General features: G+C 47.5%; 1 protein-coding gene across 1 annotated transcript; it reads left to right on the forward strand.

The window, feature by feature from the left end:
• The first annotated feature begins 7,283 nt into the window (after positions 1–7,283).
• On the forward strand, positions 7,284–23,498 carry LOC102994747 (oocyte zinc finger protein XlCOF22-like). The gene is made up of 3 exons (XM_007118586.4): positions 7,284–7,361; positions 14,889–15,086; positions 23,122–23,498. The coding sequence occupies exons 1-3, from the start codon at positions 7,284–7,286 to the stop codon at positions 23,467–23,469; spliced, it is 624 nt and encodes a 207-aa protein (XP_007118648.1). The 3' UTR covers positions 23,470–23,498.
• Positions 23,499–23,832: the final 334 nt, after the last annotated feature.

Raw genomic sequence — 23,832 nt, forward strand, 5'->3', positions numbered from 1 at the left:
CTTTCAATATTAACAATGTTAAAAATGGTGTTTTTACCTGTATATTTTCAATTTTTAGCTGATTTTATTGATTAATGTTGATATTACCTGGATATTATAATTACATATATATATGTATGTGTAATTCCACAAACATTGAATGAACAAATATTATTTGGCAGGTATTCTGCTCAGTGTTACAGAATGTGGGAAACCTAAGACGGAGTTTTATTTATATAAAACATTCACATGTTGGCAGTTTGCTAAGATGATGAGTGATATATTATCTGACAGAGCTCATTACCTGGTATAGCAGCATCTTCCCCATTCAACCCAGTTCAAATTCCAGACTGTCCTCTTTACTATCTGTATAAATTTAGGTGACTTTGTTAATCTTTTTATTTCCGTTTTTTACCTGAAAAGTGAGAAGGGCAAGCTGAGTGCTGGAACTTCTGATAGGTTTAAATCATATGAAATATACAAAGTGACACTGCTGTTTCCAATCAGTCAACAGACACTCATGTAAATGAACTCTGTTCACTCCCTGCAGCATATTTACTATCCCACAACCAGGGTATAAGGAGGTGAGGGATTGGGACAGCCAATTTATAACCTATCAAAATCTGATCACCAGCACCTTTAAAACCAACAATAAGAACTGATTCTCAGCAACCACACTGTTTAATTGTCAAGAAGAAAACTTGGCATTAGTCCCACTGAAATGAAAGTAGTAGCAGGGTGGGTAAAAAGAGTGAAAATGAGGCTGTCAGGAGATGAACAATAACACAGCCATATATTATGACATGGCAGAATCAGAGGCTTCTTTTCTTCCCTGAAACAGCCTGAAATAGGGAAGAACAAATCTGACTCCATATTAGATCTGTTCCTTTTGTTTTAACCTTTGTGTTCCCTTGACTGTGCTTAGTCATGCTGGCTCTGCACCTTTTGTAAAAGAATGTTGTCTATGGCCTGAAATATACAGGATAGCGCATTCTCAAGGCTCTGACCTTTAAGAGTCCATTCATATAGAGATAAAAAGTTGCAGAACAGAGAATAACATTTGTCTTGTTGGAGGTTTACAGGAACATCGTGAACCTGACCCACATGGAGAGTTGCAAGAACAAAGGATTCTGACACCAAGAAGATTGCAACAACCAACCATGCCCCTCCCTCACCTGGCCTTTAAACCTGCTTTGCTGAAGCCCTTCAGGGAGTTCCGTGACTTTTGATCATAAGCCACCCAACTCCTTGCATGGTCCTGCAATAAACCCTTCTCTGCTCCAAACTACAACGTTTCAGTTTGTTTGGCCTCACTGTGCATTGGGCACACAAACTGGCGTTTGGTAACAAGCCCTCCCCTGTGGTGTCCCACAGAGTTAGCCATGAAGCACAGGATGCTGGCCTCCAAGGAGGGCTGCCCAAGGCTTCCTTGGCCTTACAGAAAACTCTGAGTCAGCAGGAAGTTCAGGTTCGCACAGGTGCTCTCTGCAGCCCTGGAACATACCTGCTGCCTGCTGGGTGGGAGCCAAGCCCACAGCTCCTAACCCAGCCCCAAGGCTGCCCCGAACCTCGGGCTGCATGTCTTCACCCAGGACCCCTCATCCTGGCTCTTTGCCCCTGCTTTAGACTTCCTCTATCACCAAGATGTCCCCACACCTTGAAAAATACTATCTTCGGAGAAGGAGAACAAGAGAACTAAGAAAGACCAGCTGGGAGACAAGTGAAGGACCATCTACCTGCCGTGAAACATTCTGGCTGGAACCTGCTCTTCCAAAATGCAGCTCTCATCTGCCAACGGGGATGTGATCACATCTGGCACATGGAAGACATTATCTCTGGAGGGTGGACCTCAAATACCCATTGCTCCTTGCTGATTACAGCAGCATCAGCCCCCTGGTGACATCCAGATACTACACAGCATGCCTTTGATGGAGGCTTCAGTAGTGATCCCAGGTGACTAGGAGACACGATTGGCCTCATGAATTAATTTGGGAGAAGAAGAGACATTTGCACTAAACAGCAAAAAGCTGGAACACCTCCTTAATAAGAGTCAACCCAGGAGATGAGACCACCCAAAGCAGGATCTGAAGCTGTTAGCACCTCCTGGGGGAGCCAGCCTAGTCCATCAGGGAAGGAGGACCTGGTGCACACACACACACACACACACACACACACACACACACACACACACACACACACACACACACACCTCCCCTCTCAACACTGAGCAATTCCAAAGTCCTGGAGAGTTTGACTACATGAATCATTGCCCTATTTGCTTTCTTGAAGACTCAGCTGCTTAAGATATAAAATGCCAAAATATATGGACCCATATACATTTTTAAGCTCAGTGGGTGGGTTCATGGAAACTAACAAAAATCCTGTATTTGTTCTTTCCACAAATAATCACACAATGGAAATTATTTTAGGTGCTCAGCGCACAGGAGTGAACAGACAAAAATCCCTGCCCTGGGGGAGCTTATATTCCAGTAGGTGAGACAGACAAACAGTGAATAATTGGTATTAAACAATGTCAATTAAACAAAAGGTTATGAGTCTGTTATAAAAAATAATAAGTCTCTTAAAGAAGAGATTATGAGTCTGTAAGTGCTATGACTAAAACAGAGGACCTGGCATGCTGGGCAGGAGAGGGTGGGAGTGGGAGAGAAAGTCATAAAATCAAACAGCCTCATGGAGAAGATGATGAGGATGCAAACTCTTAGAGAAGATGAGGGCTCAGCTGTGCAGATATCTGGGGGAAAACCATTATTTGAAAACTGATTTATTAAGTAACCAAATGTGATCTTTTTCATAGGAGACACCATTTTTCTAACTCAATCCTAATGAGTGGGCTTTTAGTTCAGGGGGACAAAGTCTTGCTCCTGGATGCCTAAAGGAATTATTTTAGAACTGGGCAACGTGGCAGGGGCAGGGAGCAAGAAAAAGAAAAATGTCAGTGTCTGCCTCAGGAGGTCAAAGTTGGAACTGGCTGCACCAGGGGCTGGACAAGGATGTCTGGGTCTCAAAAACCCAACCCACATGCATGGGAGCACCTTGATTTCTTCAACTAGTTTGATTTCCAGCAGCAGCGTATTAAAAGCTTAATTTCAGTCTGCAAGTCATACAGTTAATATCTGATGTAAAGACAAATTTTTTAAAATCAACGGAAGAATACGCCACGAAAAATGCATACCTCAGTGGACACGGACACACATCCTGCTTTGAGTCACAGCCGAAGCTCTGGGCCAGGCCCTGGAGAAGCAGCCCCCCTGGGGGGGGTCCTCTGAGAGCTGCCCAGGCGGGTGTTCCCCCTACAGGGCCCAGCACCCACCCGGTGTGGCTAAGGCTTACTCACTAGAACGCTTCCAAGGTGTTCAGAGAGGTGGTGACAAACCTCCTTCCTAACCACTCTGTGGGGAGTGCTGGAGAAGGGCAAAGTCCAGGGTGGAACTTCGTGGGCAGGTCACCCACAGAATGCAGACCTCACATAAGAGAAGTATCTTGGCAAACTGGGCAGGTTTGGAAATTTAAAGACTAAGATACATGCACGCACACACAGAGGCATGCACCTGCTCATTCTGGAATGTTCTGGAACGTGCTGGAACCATGCGCACGCATAGATCTCCCTCTGCTCACTGCCCCTGCCGATGGCTGGCAGCTCCCATGTGTCGATGCCCAGGCTGGAGGTGAGGACACCCCCAGCCCCTGAAGTCCCTGGCCGGTGGTTGTTAGAGGCCGGGGACTGGCTGCCAGCTGTGTGTCTGGGGACACTTCCATGGGTAGGCTGCCCTGGCCACCTTGCTGAGGCTGGCTTGGGTGGCCCCAGGGCTGGCTTTCTGAGCTCCTGGCAGAGTACAGGGCTGAGAGCACTGCTGGCCCCCTGCTCCCTTGACTCAGGATGTGTGGCCCTCTCAGTGCCCCGTCCTTCCTCAGAGGCCTCCGCAGCCACCTGGTGAGAAATGTCTTCACCTTTGAGTTCAGTGCTTTTCACACTTTTAAATTCACACAACTATGAAAGATTTTACATGAGGGACAGGGCATTTATGTATGAACCAAAAATTACCCTGGCCATCCTTTAAGGTACATCTATTTTTCATTCTATTCCATTAAAAAATGATGGTTATGATCTACCGAATGGATTCCAGGCTCTAGGGGGTTGCTCGGAATGGCCTGACTTGAGCTGATGTTGGGGATCTGCTGACTGAGCTGATGGGTGGGGACAGGAAGGCAGGAAGGCCTGGACAGCATCCAGGAAGAGGGATGAATGACCAGCTCCCTCTGTGCTCCACAGCCCTTCACTCCTTGTTGTGGTCTAGATGTGTCTCTCCAAAATTCATGTACTGAAATCCTACCCCCAATGTAATGGTATTAGAAGGTGGGGGTTTGAATGGGGTCAGTGACCTTATAAGAGACCCCAGGGAGCTCCCTCGCCCCTTCCATCAAGTGAGGATATGAGAAGACGGTTGTCTGCAACCCAGGAGACAGCCCTCACCAGAACTTGGCCTGGCCCCTGATCTCAGACTTCCGGCCTCCAGAACCATGAGAAATACATTTCTTTTGTAAGCCACCCAGTCTATAGCACTTTGTCATAACAGCCAGGACTAAGACACTCCTACCACTTGGGTCTGTAATGTGACTGAGGAGGTTTCCTGAGGTAGGGGTGAGACTTCCCACAGCAATGGCCCCAGCTCCGGACATAGCTGCTGGTGAGCAGGATGTCCAGTAAAACTTCAGTGGATGAACAAATGAATACTTTCAAGGTGGAGAAGTACATCATGCATTTAATACCACTTTTACTCACTTGAACTTTGCTAACCAGGAAGAAATAGTCAATTGATTTTTGAGGTATAAAGCAATAGCTTAAGAAAATCAACATTTTAAAGTTAGATTCTGTGTACAGGTAATATTTTATGACCCTGATTGCACTTCTTTATAAACATAGTGACAAGTGACACTGAAGGTGTACTATTTGTGAAGAACTTTTAAAGCACTTAACATGCATTATTTTATGTCATTGCCTCTACCATCCTATGAGGTATCATCATCCCCATTTTACAGATGAGGAAAGTGAGGTTCAGAGAGGTGAAGTCACTTGCCCAAGGTCACACAGTTGGTGAGAAGCTGGAATTCACATCTCCTGGTCTGACTCTAGAATCTATACTAGAAACGACAGCATAATTTACTAACCTTTGATGACAGATTGTTGTCTAGTAAAGAATCTGTCTGGCCTTTGTCCCTGGCTTCCTGGGAAGTAAACTTTAAATCCTTGGGATTTCCTGAGTGATAGGAGTGCCTTTGTCATTCATGGTGGATCCCTTGGATCACAGTTGCATTTATGCTAACCAGATGACTCAGGACAGAGCTTCCTGGGCCACAAAGACCAGCCATGTGATTAGTAGGTTGGGGCTTTGAGTCAAATGTTATCAGTCTAAACTCCCAGCCTCCTGGGAGGGAACTGGGGCTGTGGCCAGGGATCCAACCAATCACGTCCCCATAGTGAAACCCCAATAAAAACTCTGGACATGATGGCTTGGGTGACCTTCCTAGTTGGTGACCACGTCTGTGCCAGGTGGGTCATATGCTCTGACTCCACGGGGAGAGGACAAGGAGGCTCACGGGCCTCACACTGTGCATCTCCTCATTTGGCTGGTCCTGATTTGCACCTTTATCATAAAACGTAACTCGTAGCAGTCAGAAGTACAAGTGGCCTGGGGACTGTGGAACTTGTGCCTGGTGTCTGAAGTGAGGCAGGCTTGTTGGGGACCATGCTTTTAACTTGTGGGGTCTGTGCTGATCCTGGGTGGTCAGCGTCAGAACTGCCCAGCCACACTAAGCCATCCGACCTGGAGAAGCAGGAATACGAGGGAGGGAGCCTCAGATAAAAATCTGGTTCAGCCTCATGGGGAGAAATTGGCCCCAGAAGGGAAGCCCTTCAAAGACGTGTCCCATCCTTGCTGGATTGCAGGAAAAGAAATGTCTCCTTGTCAGATACAGAGTGTTCCAGATTTACTGTGGTCAGCCTTGAGCATGGCTGTCCTCCCACCAAATGGGGTGAGGACAGCAACAGTTCCATTTTCAGTGGAACTGCTTTGCTCTACTAAAACTATAACCAAATTAAAATCAAAGGACCATAAGACTTAGGACCACTGAGGAGAAAGTATTGTATCCCTTGTGCACCAAACAGCTTTGCAATGCGACGTGATTGCCAAGGTCTGTCTGTAGGAACTGAAGAGCCCTTACAACACCCTTCAGGGGATGTGCGATCCCAGAGCTGAGCTCTTAACATCATTTTGTCCCTAAAAGCAGTTGTTCTCGAGGAAATGAAACTGGGCTTTAAGTGTATACTAGGGAAGCTTGCTATATATTTAATAGGTTCCTATCATTAATCCTGAAATGGAACATCTTGTTATAAAGCCACCTGACCACTTGTCTTAGTCCATTTGGGCTGTTGTAACAGAATACCATAGATGGGGTGGCTTATAAACAACAGAAATTTATTTTTCACAGTTCTGGAGGTTGGGAAGTCCAAGATAAAGTGCTGGCATACTCAGTGTCTGGTGTGTGCTCCCTGGTTCGTGGATAGAACCTTCTGTGTCCTCACATGGTGGAAGGGGGAGGGGAGCTCTCTGGGGTCCCTTTATAAGGGCAACAACCCCATTCATGATGGCTCCATCCTCATGACCTAATTTAACTCCTAAAGCGCCCCCTCCTAACACCATCACACTGAGGGGTAGGATTTCAGTATATGCATTTTGGGGGGACACGAGCATGGCATGCAGTCTATAGCACCCTCCTAATGGCTGGTATTCCCATGGGTTCAAGGTGATTCAAAAGGTTAATGCTGAACCAAATTAAATGTGATCCTTGCCTAGTGGGGTATCAGGACGCTTACATGGACCCTGGAGGCACTGTGGGGTTTCTGGGGTCTTGGGTTAAAGCTGGCAGCCAGCATGTCTGGGTGATGGAGGGAGGCCCCTCCCCCTCTGTCCATGAACGGAGTCTGGGCTAGGAGCACCGCACAAGGCAGGCAGCATGAGTGGTGCACAGTGCCTGGAAGCTGGGGTCCCAGGGCTAGTGCAGGCCCTACTGCCATCTGGCCGGGGCCAGCAGGCAGCCAGGCAGGGCCTCCACCCCAGGTGCACACTGAGTGAGACCTCACCACAGGCCCTGGAGTAGGTGGGCTGGAGAGAAGGTGGGGGTTGGGTTCTGCCTAAAGGGGGCTAAGGGGAAGGGCTCTGCACCATTCTGTGTACAGAGGACCACTCTGTATGCAAAGTAGCCAAAGGCAGGAGCCTGGTCAGAGGATGGCTGCAGTGTTCAGAGTCAGGACGCCGCTGGCCGAGGGAGGTGAGAAAGGGGCTGGACACAGGGAGTTGAAGCAGGTAGGGTTGACAAGCAGTCTTGGTTGGGAAGGGAAGGGTGGCAGGGGAAGGGGACGAGAGGCCCCTCCCCAGTCTCTGGCTTGGTCCTGGGGTGAAGTGTGTGGGGGACAGCGCCCGGGGGCTGTGTGCCTGGAGGGGCCCCTAGGAGGGGCAGGTTAGGATGAAAGGGAATGGTTCTTAGACACAGAGTTCCCAGTGGTCGGCCAAGTGGGCCTCCATCTCCGGAAAAGGGATGGAACTGGCTGAGTTATTAGCCCCACGGAGAGGGTCAGAGGAGCAGACATGAAGTCTAAGGACAGTAGCTCCAGGTTGTGGTCCAAGTTCTACATCATAAGAGCTGCATGGCTCCTCTGTGGGGCTCCAGGAGGTATGTTCACAGATAAACCACAGAGGATGACAACCGTGAGGACAGATGTGCCACGTGTGAGATAGAGGGGTTCCACCTGGATCCCCCACGGCGATGGGAAGGTCTGAGAATACCAGACTCGCTCACTGAAAATTACTTTTCAAAAAGAGAAAAATACAGAACCCAAGGCAAGGTTTCAAGTACCTGACAAAGTAAGTGCATCTTCTAGTTGAAGGTGCCACAGAACCACACACAGCGCACCTTGCCACCAAGGGGCAGCATTCCACCTGCTGGGAGGATGCCCCGCCCTGGGCCTGCACCCTCCCCTCCAGGAGCGCTTGCGTGCATCAGTGTGCCTGCGATGCAGAGGAAACCTCTCCTCAGTTGTGGGCGTGAGTGGGAGACGAAACATGTTTTTTGAAAAAACAAAGAAACAAGATGTGCATACATCTGATTGGGAGTTTGAGGTTAACGGATGCAAACTAGTATATATATAATGGATAATCAACAAGGTCCTACTGTATAGCACAGGAAACTGTATTCGATATCCTGTGAAAAACCGTCATGGAAAAGAATGTATATATAACTGCGTCACTTTGCTGTACAGCAGAAATTGTAAATCAACTATATTTCAATAAAATTTTAAAAATAAAAAAGATGCGCATTCATATATTACACACACATAAATGGGGGGGTGTTCCTTTCTTTCCCTGCTCTTCCCCTCCCCTCCCCCACCCCCCAAATCAAGAATAATGTCTTCACTCTTCAGTTGTGTAATTTCAACAGGATCCATGAAACAAAGATCACTGTGGACACCAGTGTTTGTAATAAAATGTAGCATTTCAGCCCCATAGGAAAGTTACACAGAAGGGACACTTGGGAAAACGGCTGTATCTTAAAAGGACACAATCTACTTGATGAAAATAAAAAAAATATTTTAGAAACTTTGAATACATCTAAACAGTTCATTTCCACAGAAGAGTTCCAGTCATTTTGAAAAAAAAGACTGTTCTCCCTTTAGCTCTCTCCCAGGTTCACTGTAGAGGTCGAACACTGCACCTCCCGAGCCCATGTGCACCGCTGAGCCCAGAGGCCAGCGTGTCCCCGAGGCCCTGCATCCCTTTCTTTTGCGGCACTGTGACCCCAAACTGACACCTGGCTGGGATCTTGGAACTGAAACTCGCATAAGGAAGAGTCACACGGTGCTAATGCACTTTAAAAAGTCTGATTCACTGATTTAAACTTGCACTCAGAGGCAGCCGGGCAGCATATGCATTTCATCCACGTTCTTAGAGGCTGCATGGGAAGCAAACCTGGTATCAGAATTATCTCATGGGTGTGATAAAGCCAATCATTTCATATAAATAGCATTTGTTACATAAGAAAAAAGATGCACGTTCCTGCATACCTCATGTTCCTGCAGGTAGAGGAAGAAACCTGCTCCTTGCCCTGGCTCTGTATATTAAAACAGATGTCTGCCTGGGTCTGAACCTCCAGGAAACAACTTCAAAGTATTGTCACACCTTTTTCAGCCCAGATTTGGGCTCCTGGTGAAACTTCCTGAATGTCAATCCAGATTGTCACTGTCAACCTCTGGTCACCAGAGCCCTCCTCCTGGACACTGTGTAGGCCTGGGGGGGCAGAGGGCATGAGGGAGAGGGACATGGGGTGGGGGGCCTACAACACAGGGACACAGAGGGAAGGGGCATGGCCACTCTAGATTTGTCTTTGGTAAAGGAGGGTTTGGAATTCACCTTCTCCAAGGGTCCTGCCAACCCTGCAGGAGTTACAAAGAGAACCTACAAGAGACTGGGAATTGCACACCTGCCTACCTCTAGTGAAGCCCTTTGAAGCTTCCTAGGGCGGCCCAGAGGCCCAGGACAGAGTAGCATGATGTGCTGTGATACATCCCTCCTGGGGAGAATGCCCCATCGTCATACAGGGAAGAGACAGCCTGGCTTGACTCAACAGTGACAATGGAAGAAGCAGGCAGGCCACCATAGCTGTAATTAAAAGCCTCTGCATTATCTACCCCTCTGCTTTATGGATTCACCTAAAAATTAAGCAACCAGGCATCAATTTAGCTGGCCCCATGAAATTTCCTGCTGTTTTCTCCACTTCTAATAATGTGCATGTAAGCACTTAATGTTCGAACTAGCTCCTACTTTATGTATATATTATATCTAAATCATTTATTTAAAGGGGCTCTTGAAACGTAAGAAACAGCTACTTGTCTTTTAGAAATCAGGGGGTAATCAACCTCACTCTGGATTAAATTCTCAAATTAAACTAACAAGAAACCTAAATCAAGCCTCCTTACAGCAGAGAGTCTTGCAGGATACACAAGGCGCCAGCAGGAGCCATCCTCAGCTTGGCGCCTGTGACAGTCTGTCCTGGGCCTGTGGACTCTGAAGCCTGAGGTTTCAGTGACCCTGGAAAATGCCCCTGGCCTGGAAAAGGGATTCAGTAAGGGGTTTTCACTTACTAGCTAAGTCTCCCCACATAAGTTATGTGGGGAGAACAGAGGAAGGAGTCCTCTTCAGTAAGAAGATCCCCAGCAAGAAAGAGCTGCTCATGCTGCCTTCCACAGAGGAGAAAGGGCAGGGGTATACGTAGGAGTCTTCTGCCAAGTTGACTGCCAAGTACATCTCTACACAAGATGGGCTGGCACTGGGATGGATGGTTGGAGAGGCTGGACCCTGCCCTTCAATTCCTCATATTCCCATGTTCTAAACAGTCAGCAGCTTCTGTAGACTTTCCCCAGGGAGAAGGAGGCACTGACCACAGGGTGACATATTCTGGATCTACTTAGCAGTTTTTCACAGCAAATTTTAACAGTAGGGTTATACATCAGCCTCTTGTTTGCCTGGTTAAAGTTTATAATACCCCTTGTGGCAAACTAGTTTCTAACAAGGCAAGGGCATTTCTATTATCACAGCATCATATCTGCTCTTTTACTACGTGGCCTTGCTACCCCTTCCCCCAAGAGGAGGGGTCCACTACATTTCCCCTTGATTCCTGGCAGGCTCACGACCATAGGATCAAGAGAACACAGCAGGCAGGGGGTGACCTCCTAGGATGGGTGCTCACAGGTGATGCAGCCTTGACTCCTGGAATCCTGTAACAATAGCCCTGAGGCCACCATGCTATCAGGATGCCAGGCCACAGGGACAGGCATGTGCAGGCGGTCCGTGGGCAATCCTAGTGTTTGCGTCATCCAAACCCAGGCCCCAAAAGGAGCCTTCAGGTTAATCCCATCTTCATTCTTTCCAGCTGGGGCCCCAGATGTTATGGAACAGAGACAAACCATCTTCATTCTGTCTGAATCCGGCTTAATAAAAAAGTGGTTTATCTGCTAAGTTGTGGTGTCATTTGCTATGAAGCAGTTAGTAACCAGAACACCCTGAACCAGACCAGGTTGAGTATGTCGAAGTTTGGGGCTATGCGAGGCTGCACTTGACACGTGGCCCTCCCAGGTACCCCCGACTTTGTGAGACCACCCTTGGCACCCAGCTGTCTTTCCTGAAAGGCATGGTTTTGCATTCTTGCTCACAAAAATGTATTTTAATGCCTGACTATGACAACGGGTACATCTTTACATTTTTAAAGGCAACACACATCCCAGGTCTATCCTGGGTCAGCTAGGACAACACAACCCCCCCCTCCCCTTAGATTCTGACTTGGCACCCGATGCCCTGCACTGCCTGGTCCCCACATAGCCTTTCCATCACCAGATGCACTGTCTATGCTCCAGCCACACTGGGCCACTCACCTCACCCACTGTTTATTCATTTAACCTTTATACTAACGAGGGGCATTTTTTTACTACTTCCAGTCACTTAGGACAGATTTTAAATAATAAGGGATAAACATCCTCACATAAAAGTCTGCATCGTATCTTTAGTCATTTCCATAGGAAGGATTCTTAAAAGTGGGACTGTGGGGCATTGAGTATGAGTTTCGAGGATCCTGATACATACTGCAGAGTGGTTTGCCAGAAACCCATTACTAGCAAAGTTGGACATGGTTTGAAACCTCATAGGTCATTCCTATTTTTCTTTTGTGAACTGTTTCTCCCGGTCCTTTGGCCATTTGAGGGCATGTGTTTTCTCACTGGTGGGCAGGGGTCTTTTGTGATGCCCGTGTTCCCAACGTAGTTACTGCACCCACCCTGCCTCCGTGCGGTAACAAGGCAGGTGGGTGCCGGCTGGCTCAGAACCCACACTGGTGGAGACTGACGGCATGATGATAACCCAAAGGTTAGAGTCATGAGGGGGTGCAGGGTAAGGAGATACGGGAGTCTGGGAGGGGGGGATGCAGGAGCTTAGCTGCAGAGCTGCTCACTGAAATGAGGTCCAAAGGAACTTCATAACCAGAAACAGAAAGCCCAGAGGGGGCCAAAGGCTGGGTCTGTCCCCAGAGTCCACCAGAGATCAATGTGCTTGGATCTGGATGGGCAGGTAAAGAGGCAAAAGGTGAGGTCAGAAAGTGAGGGACAGGGCCCCGTGGGTGCAGGCAGGGCGGCAGGAAGCCTGAGGAGTGGTGAACAGGGAGGGCCTGAGTAGGGACCCTGGCTGGGGGATGGTGTGGGGCAGGGCAGACCAGGCAGACAGTGACAGCAACAGTCCTGGCAAGGGGCCTGAGGACCTGACTGGCAGATGGGCAGTGACAATGGAAAGCAGGTAAATTTAGAAATAACTTCTCATGACTTCATGATGGATTGGCTGTGCTGAAAGACAGGTGTTACATGTGAATCCAAAGTCTCTGAACATTGGGAGGCCTGGAGCAGAAGCTGGCTGGCAGACAGAGCTCCCTTTAGAACCCCATGTTGATGTGTGGATGTCACCCCGGTGACTAGCATGCTGGCCCCGGGCACAGAGGACAGTTCTGAGTGGAGGAAGAACTCTGGGAATCTGCACAAAACTAGCATTGAAAGCCATGGGTCTTGAGACACCAAACAAGAGTTGAGTTAAAAAGAAAAGGATTCTGGACTGAGCCTGCAAGAACTCCAACATCTGAAGGTTAGGTGGACAAGGAAATACCAAGAACCAACACTTGGGCTGGGAAAGGGGTGGCCACTGAGCTGGGGAGAAACTGAAACACTGTGGCATTCTGGAAACCCAGGGAGAAAGTGCTTAAAGACTAGAGCATGGACTTGAGGACATGGGGAGGGGGAAGGGGAAGCTGGGACGAAGTGAGAGAGTGGCATGGACATTTATACACTACCAAATGTAAAACAGATAGCTAGTGGGAAGCAGCCGCATAGCACAGGGAGATCAGCTCCGTGCTTTGTGACAGCAGAAACTAACACAACAGTGTAAAGCAATTATACTCCAATAAAGATGTTAAAAAAAAAAAAGACCAGGGAAAAAAGGCAGAACCCCCAGCTGCTAGAAAACAGGAAATGAAAAAGCTGAGTTTAACAGACACCTGCTGTGGGCAAATATGGAGGGGATGATGTGTCCAGCACCCAGGGGCCTGGACTTCAATGGCCGTGAAAGAACCCCAAAGCGGAGCTTCCTCAAGTCCCTTCCAGGGGATCCACAAGGTCAAAACAATCACTCTTAAGATGGTGTTTGTCTTTTCACCATACTGACACTGATGGTGAAAAGCAAAGGTGGTGCCTTTGCACAAATCAAGACAATAGCACCAAATGTACCAATAGCCTTTGTCCTCTTCACCATCAGTCAGAATTACAGAAACACAACCACCAAAATAAAACAGAAAAACAAACAGAAAACAAATTAACTTAAGAATGCCCTTGCACTTGAGCCAGGACATTTGGGTATGTGTATGTAGCAGTGAAAACTGCCCTATTCAAGCCACATATTAGGTGTCACTTTGAACAAACAACAAAATCTTACTGAGCTTCAGTTTCCTCATCTATAAAGTGGGGCAAGATCAGAAAATTCAATGATGCATTCTGTAACACACACAAAACAGGGCTAGGTACAGAATAAGCATTCAATTAATATTAGCTACTATTATTATTTAAAACAAAGGTTTTTATCTAGTACAGCAAGTTGTCTATCTTCCAACAATACTTTCTGAGTTTGCCTGGGCACTGAAGGCAAAGAGGCCTGGAGCTTGGACAGGAATCGTGTTACAAGAACCTCCTCTTGTATGAGCCAGACAGAGGATGGGTGAGCCAGTGGAAGGGGCTTTGGCTCAAGGCTGGGGTATGTCGCCTCAGCTATGGTGCAGTGGTGAGCGGTGGACGGTGCTTGGGAGACAGGTGACAGGGGATCCTGTGCGAGTGCACCACTGTGGGGTGTGTCACTGCACCCCGTGGCTCTCTGTGCCCTGCTGGTTCCTCTGTCACTGCACTTCATAACCACGTGGGTGGCAGCAGAGAAATGTCCTCAAGAAAAAAGTCAGATAGTGGGTCTGACAATGAAGGTTTCTAGCAAGAAGGTAGAGCCAACTCACTCTGGGATGGGGAGGTCTAGAAGGGACCCCCTGGCAGAGCTCTGAGAGAGCCACTCCGTGGCTCAGAACCACAACATTACCAGAGCTCTGAGCTGGGACCCTGGACTGATGTCAGAGATGGCCCAGCCTCCCTCCTTATTCCATCTTGTTACATGCATAAGGCCTGCTGTTCTCCAAAAGAAGGACCTCAAGGAGGAGGGAAAATGTTGTTTTACACCTAAACATAGATATTTGGCTCCAGAGATGCTTCTCCAACTGGAGAAACCCAAGGAGGGCTGATCAGACCTTGCAGGTGGAAAACCATGGCACAGAGATCCGTGACATGCAGAGGCATGGCAGGTGTGTCCTGCAAGAACCATACGTAGGGTTGTCTGGATATTGCTCCCAAGAAGGTCCACCACCACATGGTCATGGAAACAAGTAGCTTGATCTCAAGGCAGGACATTGTGTTTTCTAAGCCAGATGTGATTGCATTATTGGAGTAACAAAAGGGACCCTTGGTGGTTGTGAGGGAAGAAACAAGAAGACAGCACGCATTTGTTGGCTTAGCAAGTGAAGCTATGTGTTACCTTGAAACTGAGTTCTTAAAGGACACAGCAGGAAAGGATTTGATTCTCTAATAGGAATGATAAATTTTCCAAGTTTGGAGTTAGGTAGCTAATCAGCTATGGAGAGACGACCACGTGCAGAAGACGTACATTTCCCTCCCTGCATCAGGGAACCTATAACGGAGGAGGACCCAATGGCTGTAGGAATGTGGGAAGCCTCTCGGAACTCATACTGGAGAGGTGCCCTGTGACTGCGATGAGTGTGGGAAGGCATTCAGGGCACAGCACCCACTTGCTGGAAATCAGAGCACTCCTACTGCTGAGAAACCTTTGAGTGTGAAAAATGTAGGAAGTTCTTTAGACTTAACTCAAGCCTCAAAGTACATCACGGAAGTCATAATGGTGAGAATCCCTTTGAGTAAAGACAATGCAGAGAGGCTTAGAGAAATGGCAGGCAATGTCACACATAGCAGAGAATTCACAGCAGTGCAAAATCCCTCCCATGAATACAATATGGGAAGATCTTTAGATATGGTTCAATCCTTAGAAGAAATCAGGGAATTCATACCAGCATAAGACCCTATGGAATACAGGGAATCCCCCAGTAATGGCCCAAGCCTTGTCCAACATCAAATAATTTGTAATATGCTTTATTTAACCTAAAAGCCTACTGTTATATCATTACAGTATCTTGCAGTTGGACAGTATACTGAATAATCATTCTGTCATTCCACAATGCCAGACCCAGAGTAATAATCAAGAATTCATTTTTTAATAACTGGGTGAATGAATGGGTTCTCTTTGGTTGTCTAGGTAAACTGATTGCAAAGAATAAGTTTTGTTTCTGCCTTTCCAATATTTATACCTATATTTTCTCTTCCTTGTATTAATGCATTAAACCTGATTTCAGACTCTGAGAAATACAGAAAAGACTTTGTACTAACGTGCCTGATGAAGGTGTCATCATGCCAAAGGGCTCTTTGGACTGCAGTTACGGAAACCCACACGAGTTGGTGAAACTGACTCTGAGAGCCAGGAGCGATCTGGGCCCCAGACAGGGCAGGAACCAATGTTATGCTATAAGGTACCCAAACGATGTTCTCTCAACTCCCATCTCTGCCTCTCCTGTTTTCCATCCCAGTGGCTATTGATGAAGAGAAGACTCTCCTGAAGAACCATGTGCAAGGTCCCAGGAAAGAATGCCTTGCCTTTCAGGAACCCTCCTTGGGTCAGTCATCAACAGTCCACAACTAGGACCGTGTCAGCCCTGGCGTGGGTGAGGCACCTGTCAATCAACTGCGGTAGTGGTACCAGTGGTATTGGGGTGCAGGGACAGGGCCGTTTCTATGCACATGCACCAATGAGAGCTGAAGCGAAGGGCATCCTTAGAACAGAGGTGCTGAGAACCCCAAAGTCATCCACAGCACAGAGCCCACATTTGCAGGGCCCTTTGTAGTTTACACAGAGCTTGTTCACATCATCTCCACTGCTCCATCTTCAATGTTCCGGGATTCTTTTTTATATACATTTTACACCTGAACAGACAGAGGCTCAAGAAGATTCAGTGACTTTTCCAAGGCCATACAATTACAAAATCCAGGGACTCCAACTCCAATTCTATTCTCTCCAGTCTCTCTGGCCATTGTCATACAGCGATGACCATCTCTTACACCCAATTAGATCTCTGACATCATTGAAGTCTTAAGGAGGTTGGAAGTGAATTTCAAACTTTTGAGACTCTCAGGGATGATACTCCCAATTAAGCACTGAGTGATGGTTACAAAGAATATCTACAAGTGTTCACTATAAGCAACGCTAAACATCGCCAAGCCACATCGTTCCCCACATGGGGTAGAAACTAAGAGAACTGCTGGGAACTTTGTCTGGAATCAGAATCATATTCAGCCTCACATACAAACAAGTGGGAATATTTGTTTCCTGGCCTGCTGTGGTGTTCCCCAAGAAACACAATCGCTCCCAAGGTGTCTGAGAGTAATCCCCACCAAAATGTCAATGGTGTCAGTGTTCCTAGTGCTAAATGTTAATTTTGGAAATAAAAAATAAAGTAAGGCCACTATTTACATGAACTCTCTGAAACTAAAAGACATAGGAATAAGGACAACACACTTGTCTTTCTCCATGATTATATTTCAAATGCATATTCTCCCCACCTAGTCTGGTGTTATTGAGGCCCCTTATCACAACCTCAAAAGTCCTGGACACATTTGCTCACACCCTGATGATGATTTCAATAGGCAGCACATTCAAAAGATACCCAAACCCTAACCCTAACCCTAACGCTGAGACTGGATGGTCTCAGCTTTTCTGTAAGAAAGTTGGGAGTGGATGCCTTCCCTGAGGGTCACCAGGGATGGGGACTCATGCTGCACACACTGTGAGCCCGTGTCATGACTTGGGGCTTATCCACTGCCCTAAACTCCCCAACTGAGTCAGCTGCCTGGGTCTCCTCACGACCCCGGCCCCTTCCTCCTCTTCTCCGCTGGCCTTCATCTTCTCCTTGTCACAATTATATCTGCAAAAAGACACCAGTAGCTGTGTTTCTGGGGAAGACAGAGGTAAAACTCTGAAAAGCAGTGCTGCTGCATTATAGCCCACCAACCTTGCCTCCACACCATTTTCATGCAGTTAGAGATACTGGTGCCAGGGCCGGGAGACTTCATTCCTAGGTCCCATCCAGTCTGAGGATTCTCAACAGCTGGGAGAAAGGGTGAGGGTACAATTTAAAGTCCTCACAGCCAGATGCATCTCTGGATTCTAAGGTTCTACCATGTGGAGGTGTAGCACCACTGCCCTGTGGACTCAACATCCCTGGGAGATGGAGAATGTCATCCCTCCCAGATAGACCAGGGCCAATAGCGGCCAGGGACCTCTGATACCATGGCGGTGGCTGGCTGGGTGGGTGGTCAGAACCAGCAGGGACTGTGAAAACCAAGTGGTTGAATCCACGCCCAGAGATTCTGATTCAGGAGGGCTGGGAGGGCCTGAGAATGTGCACTTCTAGAAAGTTCCCAGGTGATGCTGACACTGCTGGTTTGGGACCCTAAAGCTTTCGTTTTATAGATGAGAACACTGAAGACCTTAGAGGGGACGCCATGACTGGAACCCAGGTCTCCTGACTCAAAGACTCAAAGAAATCCTCTAACAGGAAGGGAAGAAGGGAGGAAGGGAGGAAGGCATTAAATAATCTTAAAAAAAGAAGAGAAAGCACAAAACAGCTCACAGAAGTCTGAGTGTGTGGGGAGGGCACAATTCCATCTGGGACCCTGGGATGAGGGCGTTGGGGGGCTGCAACCGGCTCCACTGCTCAGCTGCCTTCCAGCCGATGTGTCACAGCAACTCAGACAATGTAACTAACTCCTGTGGCCTGCAGAGCCCTCTGGGCCCACCTGCTCTCAACCCACTAATGGCAGCCTGGGGGCAGCATACACTGCCTTGAGGCACCAAGCCTGCAGGACGAGGTGCTCCCTTTATGGAACTGCCCGAGGGGAAGGTCTCAAGGAGACAGAGTCAGAGGTCAAGGTCCTCTTTGTAAGTCAGGATAAGAATCAGAGAATTGGGACATTTACCAAGGTGACTTTTTTTTTAATTCAAGTATAATTAATTTACAGTATTGTGTTAGTTTCAGGTATACAGCAAAGTGATCCAGTTATACATTTTTTCAGATTCTTTGCCATTATAGGTTATTACAGGATATAGAATATAGTTCCCTGTGCTAAACAGTAGGAACTTATTGTTTGTCTGTTTTATGTATAGTGGACAAAGTAGGAGTCTAGGATTAACAAATACAAACTACTATACAAAGTGACTTCTTTTCCCAGAATATTCGTGGTGGAAACAGTGGACTGAGAGGGAGAAGTCTTGATTTCTAGTCTTGACCTTACAATGAGCCGTCATCTTAGGTGAGTCACTTGGTCCCTAGAAAGTTAGATTTTGTTAAATATACAAAATTAATGATTTATTAGGGATTTTTCCAAATTTTCTATTCCATCATTCATCTTATTTTTTGGTTTTCTTGCTTTGCCCCTCTTTTTGAGTAGGAGGGTCAAGGAAGTCACATCTCCGCTTCTAGTTTGTAGAACAGGAAAAGCTTACCTAAACGGGTATTTGTGACATGGGCCCATGATGAGGGAGTCAGGTAACCCAGAAGCTAAAAGCCTTTCTAGTCAGCTTTGTGTTGACCAGGCTGACATGTGTTCCTATGATCTGCCATGAAGTGGATTTTATATTAACTGGCCTTCAAGAATATTCCACAGAGGGGGCCTTTGCCCCGTTTGAAACCTGCCTTCCTGCAGCTCTCCTGGGCCTCGTCCTTCCCCTCCAGCTCCCAAGGACAAAGGTCCTGGGGTGCAGGGCTCGGCCGGGGCTGCTCCTTGTCTCCATCTCCATCGACACTCTCCTTAAATGCACTCATACATGAAGGCTCTAAACAGCATCTGTGCGACGCAGAGGAGGCCACAGCCCTACCTCCAGCTCAGACATCTCCCTGCAACTCTGGATTTCTGCGTCTGCTGCCCTCCTGACATTTCCATTCACTCCAACCCAGCCTCACCCAGCCAGACCTCTTCACTTCCTACCCCACACCCTCTCCAACCCCTCCTCTTCCCTCCCCAGTTTAATAAACATCACCGGCAGCCACCCAGCTTCCCAGCCAAGAACCTAAGCCTTCCTGATTTCTTCTCTTTTTCTGGCCCCACATGCAGCCAGTGGGCTGATTAGAACACACATCGCATCTCTCCCCTTCTCGTAGCTTCCATGCCCCCACCTTGGCTACTTCCTAATATCTCCTGCCCCACTGCCTGATATCCCTGCATCCTTTGCCTGACTACAATCCAAGCCCCACACAGCAGGCAGTGACTCTTTTTAAAAAGCAAAAACCAGATTTCATCACCCCCAACTGAAAACCTCCCAGTGTCTGAAACCCAAACTCAATGGCCAGGCTCACAAAAGCCTGTCCTGCTCAGCCCTGCCTCCCTCCCCGGCATCCTGGGCCCCATGCCCCGCCGACCAGCTGGCCGCCTTGGGTCCTAACCTGGAGCTTCTTTCATCTGTTGTTCCCACTGCCTGGCTCCTCCCCCTGGTACAGGTCTCACCCTGAACGTCTCCTCTGAGACACTCTGCTGACCATTCAGACTGAAGTGGGCCAGGCTCTCTCTGCCACACCACCCTTAGTTCTCTGCACCGCAGTTATCACCGCCAGATCATTTTCTTGTTTACGTGTTGTCTTCCCCACCAGGATGTCGGCATGCTCACCTCTGCGGCCTCAGAGCCCACTCGGGACAGTGGCTGGCCCCTAGGAGTGCTCAGGAAACACTCACGGGGCCCCAGTGATGGGACACTGGCAGGGCTTCCTCTGGGAGCAATAGCCCAGGGGTAGAGGGGGGACAGAGGCCAGTTCCAGGGGTCTTGCCCTGCACTGCTGGGAATAACCCTGCCGCAGTCACGCAGGATGGCTCTTCTAGCCACCATCCACAGAAAGCAACACAGACCTTGCACCCAATGCGAAGGGGCAGGTGGCACGTGGACACTGAGAATGACCCCCAAACTGACTTGCCTCACCCCGCCCCCTGCCCACGAGGGCACTCAGAGGACCTGTGCGGCTCTGCATCTCAGCTCAGCTTCCCAGCTTTTCTGAGCATCTCTCCAGGAAGAGCCAGGGACGCCCTCTCTGATAAACTGGGGTAGGATCTGTCCTCTTCCCCTGCCGGCATCCATCGGGGACCTCAGTCACTTCAGTTCCCACCCTCTGGGCTGATTCTGGCTTGGTGGTGGCTGTTACCCACCAGGATCACCAACCAGGAGTGGAGGGGGCATGGGAGCTGCTGGGCTGCAGGGGTCCTGGGGGAGACCAGGGCCAACATCTCCCTTCCCTCCAGCCTCCACGGCTCCCCTTGGGACAGAGAGTCGCCTCCTGCCTGCCCTGGTCTCCCCTGGCCTCTCTGCTTACCATCCTCCATTACCCCTCCATGGCCCACTGTTGCCTTCTTCCTAGAAAGCATCCCTACTCTTGTCTCTGCCTCTTATGAACAGAATGACACATGTTTCCTGCTCATTCTCTGTCATTATTAAATCACAGTTCTGGAAGGGGGAGGGAGGTGTCATTTTCTTGTCTTCCTGTTTTCGTGACCAGAGCTACCAGTGGAAGGCTTACCACCATTTCCCTGTCACTTACAAAAGGCCATTCAGTTGCCCTCCAATACACGCTTCCCTGATTAAAAATGATTTGGAGCATCTTTCCTTTGCTTTTTAACCTTGTGATTTTCCTGTCCTGTAAAATGCCTGAACAGATACTTTGCCCTTTTTTCCATCTGGGCTTTTCTTGGTTTCTGTGATTTGGAAGAGTTCCCTGCATATTGTTCCTTGAAATTGGTGAGATTCCCCCCAGAATGTCATCTGACTGTGGGTGCTATCCAAGGTCACCTTCATTGAACAGAAATTCTTAATTCTGATGTGATCAAATTCTTTCTTTGCTTTTTTTTTGTCTTATAATTTGTGCTCGTCAGGTTCATTTAAGTCCTTCCTACAGCTAAACCTTCTCCAATTAACTTTATAATTTTATCTTTCACATTTAAGTCTTTTTAACCTCTGTATGTGGTGTTTGGTATAGATCCAGTTTCCTTTTTCTCTATATTCAAATTTCCCTCTATGGGAAGTTTCTATATAGAAACTTTCCTTATTGATTTGTGGTTCCACCTTAACATATATTAAGCTCCTGTCCTATGGAAGTCTGTTTCTGAGCTCCTTCTTCTGTGCTGTGGGTCCATTTGTCTGTACTTGCACAAGACCACAATTTTTAACCACTAGAGATTTGTGGTATGCCTTAATATCTGGCAAAGTAACTTTACACTGACAGCTAGATCTTTAAAGAGATTGTTCAACAACTCTATCTCACCATGCACAAGGCAATGTAATAATCCCAATGATATACACACCTATTCTAATATAAAATGGTCACTTCCTATTTTTGTTGAGTGCCCACTGTTACTGGTATATGATGGGGGGGGAAATGGGAGAAAACTATAAATGATAAATGATTGCTTCATTCATTCACCAAATATTTATTAAGCACCTACTAAGTGCTAGCTGGCATTGTTCTAAAGGCTGGGGATGGAGGAGTGAACACAAACCAAAAAAGAAACCCTGCCTTCATGGAACTTACATCTGAGTAATGGAAATCAGGAAATCATTTCAACAGCCTCTCCTCCCCCTGGCCTACTGGCTAGGGAATGTCCCTTCCCTGGGTGTCCTGGGTAAGAACCTACTCTGGCTTTTTGAGTGAGTGTCTCATGGGAAGAGAGACCATTTTAACCTGCAAGTAAATAAAATGTCATTGCTTCTCTTAGGGTTTATAGGCAACCCAGATCTATGAATTAATTTACTCAAGATTTAATTTAAAAATCAATGTTATTTAGGTTCATTGAAATAACAGCTAATTTCTTTTCTCTCCAGAGTTTAGTCATTGTTCTGATAGTAAATAAAGATCTGTAAAAATGAAGATTAAAAATACTGCTGTTATGAATCTTTTAAATGATAATACAATCTAGTTATGTTCATTATGTTTTTTTTCATACTGAAAATGAGACTATTCCTGAAAACAGCAACTTGGGACTAAAAGAAATCTACACAAATTCAGATCTGCACTCTCCTTCTCATCCCAGGGCGAGGAGTAACACAGGAGGATGCAGTTCATCCTAGATGCATGCACAGGCTTTGCTGGGGGCCTCTCCTAGCCAGTGGGTGATCCCAAGGTACCTGAGGTTTCCAGTCTACCAGACGCTCAGCAGGAGGAGAGCTGACTGCAGTTTTTAGCACCACGGTGGTTTCACTTCATTTGCTCAGAACTGTATTGTAACATGGGGCTCAGACACCCTCAGGGGTTCAGTCAGAGAGCCGACCTGGGGGAGACAGGTTTACTATGCTCCACAGAGGTTTTAGAGTGAGGGAGAGCTGAGGTAGGAGGAGGAGGAGCTATGACACACACAGTTATGGACTGGCTGATCTCTCCAGTATTTCTGAGAAGGGACAACAGTGGGCTGGGATTCCTGTTAACTTCCTGTGTCCTCCCAGGCAGGTCCCACAGAGGGTGCCTCCTCACCCGCCTTTACAGAGCACTGGGGTTGGGAGCACAGCTGGGCAACGTGGGGCATATTTTGACCTCTGTACTCGTAGGTAAGCCTCCTAGGGCACACAGAATTCTGAATGCAGCCAGTGGTGCTAAGTGCTTTCCCCTGCATGGAGCTTCGAGCTCTTCCCTCTTCCTCCAAGCCCGGCACCTCGGCAAATGCTTTAACAGTCTTGTTCCCGAAACCCTCAAGATAACCCCGTGAGGATGGTGCATCATTCACATTTCACTGAAGGCTGAGATGAGTCTTGGAGAGCCTGCACAAAATGCAACAAGAGGGTCTCTTCCTTGTGGCAGCGGCTAGAGAGCAGAGTACGAACTGCGGCAACCGGAGTCGTGGCACGACAGGCATTCAGAAAGTTTCTTCCCCTCTTTGACCAAGTATTAGCTGAAAGAAGTGCAGCTAAAACTGTAACCAAAGAAGGCATTATGTTTCCAAAACAATCACAAGGAAAAGTATTGCAAGCAACGGTAGTAGCTGTTGGATTGGGCTCTAAAGGAAAGGGTGGAGAGTTTCAACCAGCTGGTGTGAAAGTCAGAGATACAGTTCTTCTCCCAGAATATGGAGGCACCAAAGTAGTTCTAGATGACAAGGATTATTTCTTATTTAGAGATGGTGACATTCTTGGAAAATACGTTGACTAAAATAAGTCACTACTGAAATGGCATCACGTGAAGCTAGCCGCCCATTCCAGTGAAGTTCTGAAATCTTTCATCATGTAAATAATTTCCATGTTTCTCTTTTATAATAAACTAATGATAACCAAACTAATGAAAAAAAAAAGCAACAAGATTCAGAGCAGGAACTGTAACCAAGCAGGACCCCATGGGGCCTTCGCTGAATAGACACCCTCCACCCCCATGTCTTCTGCCTGCCTCTTGTCTGCAGAAAAACCTTAGCTTCTTAGGCCTTCCCTGATTTCCAAAGAGTAAATTTACTCAGAGAAGTGAAAAAAATACAGAAAGAAAGGAAACAGTTAAGCAAACCAAAATAATAGTTTAGCCATT

This window comes from Physeter macrocephalus, chromosome 11, assembly GCF_002837175.3.
Source record: "Physeter macrocephalus isolate SW-GA chromosome 11, ASM283717v5, whole genome shotgun sequence".
NCBI lineage: Eukaryota > Metazoa > Chordata > Mammalia > Artiodactyla > Physeteridae > Physeter > Physeter macrocephalus.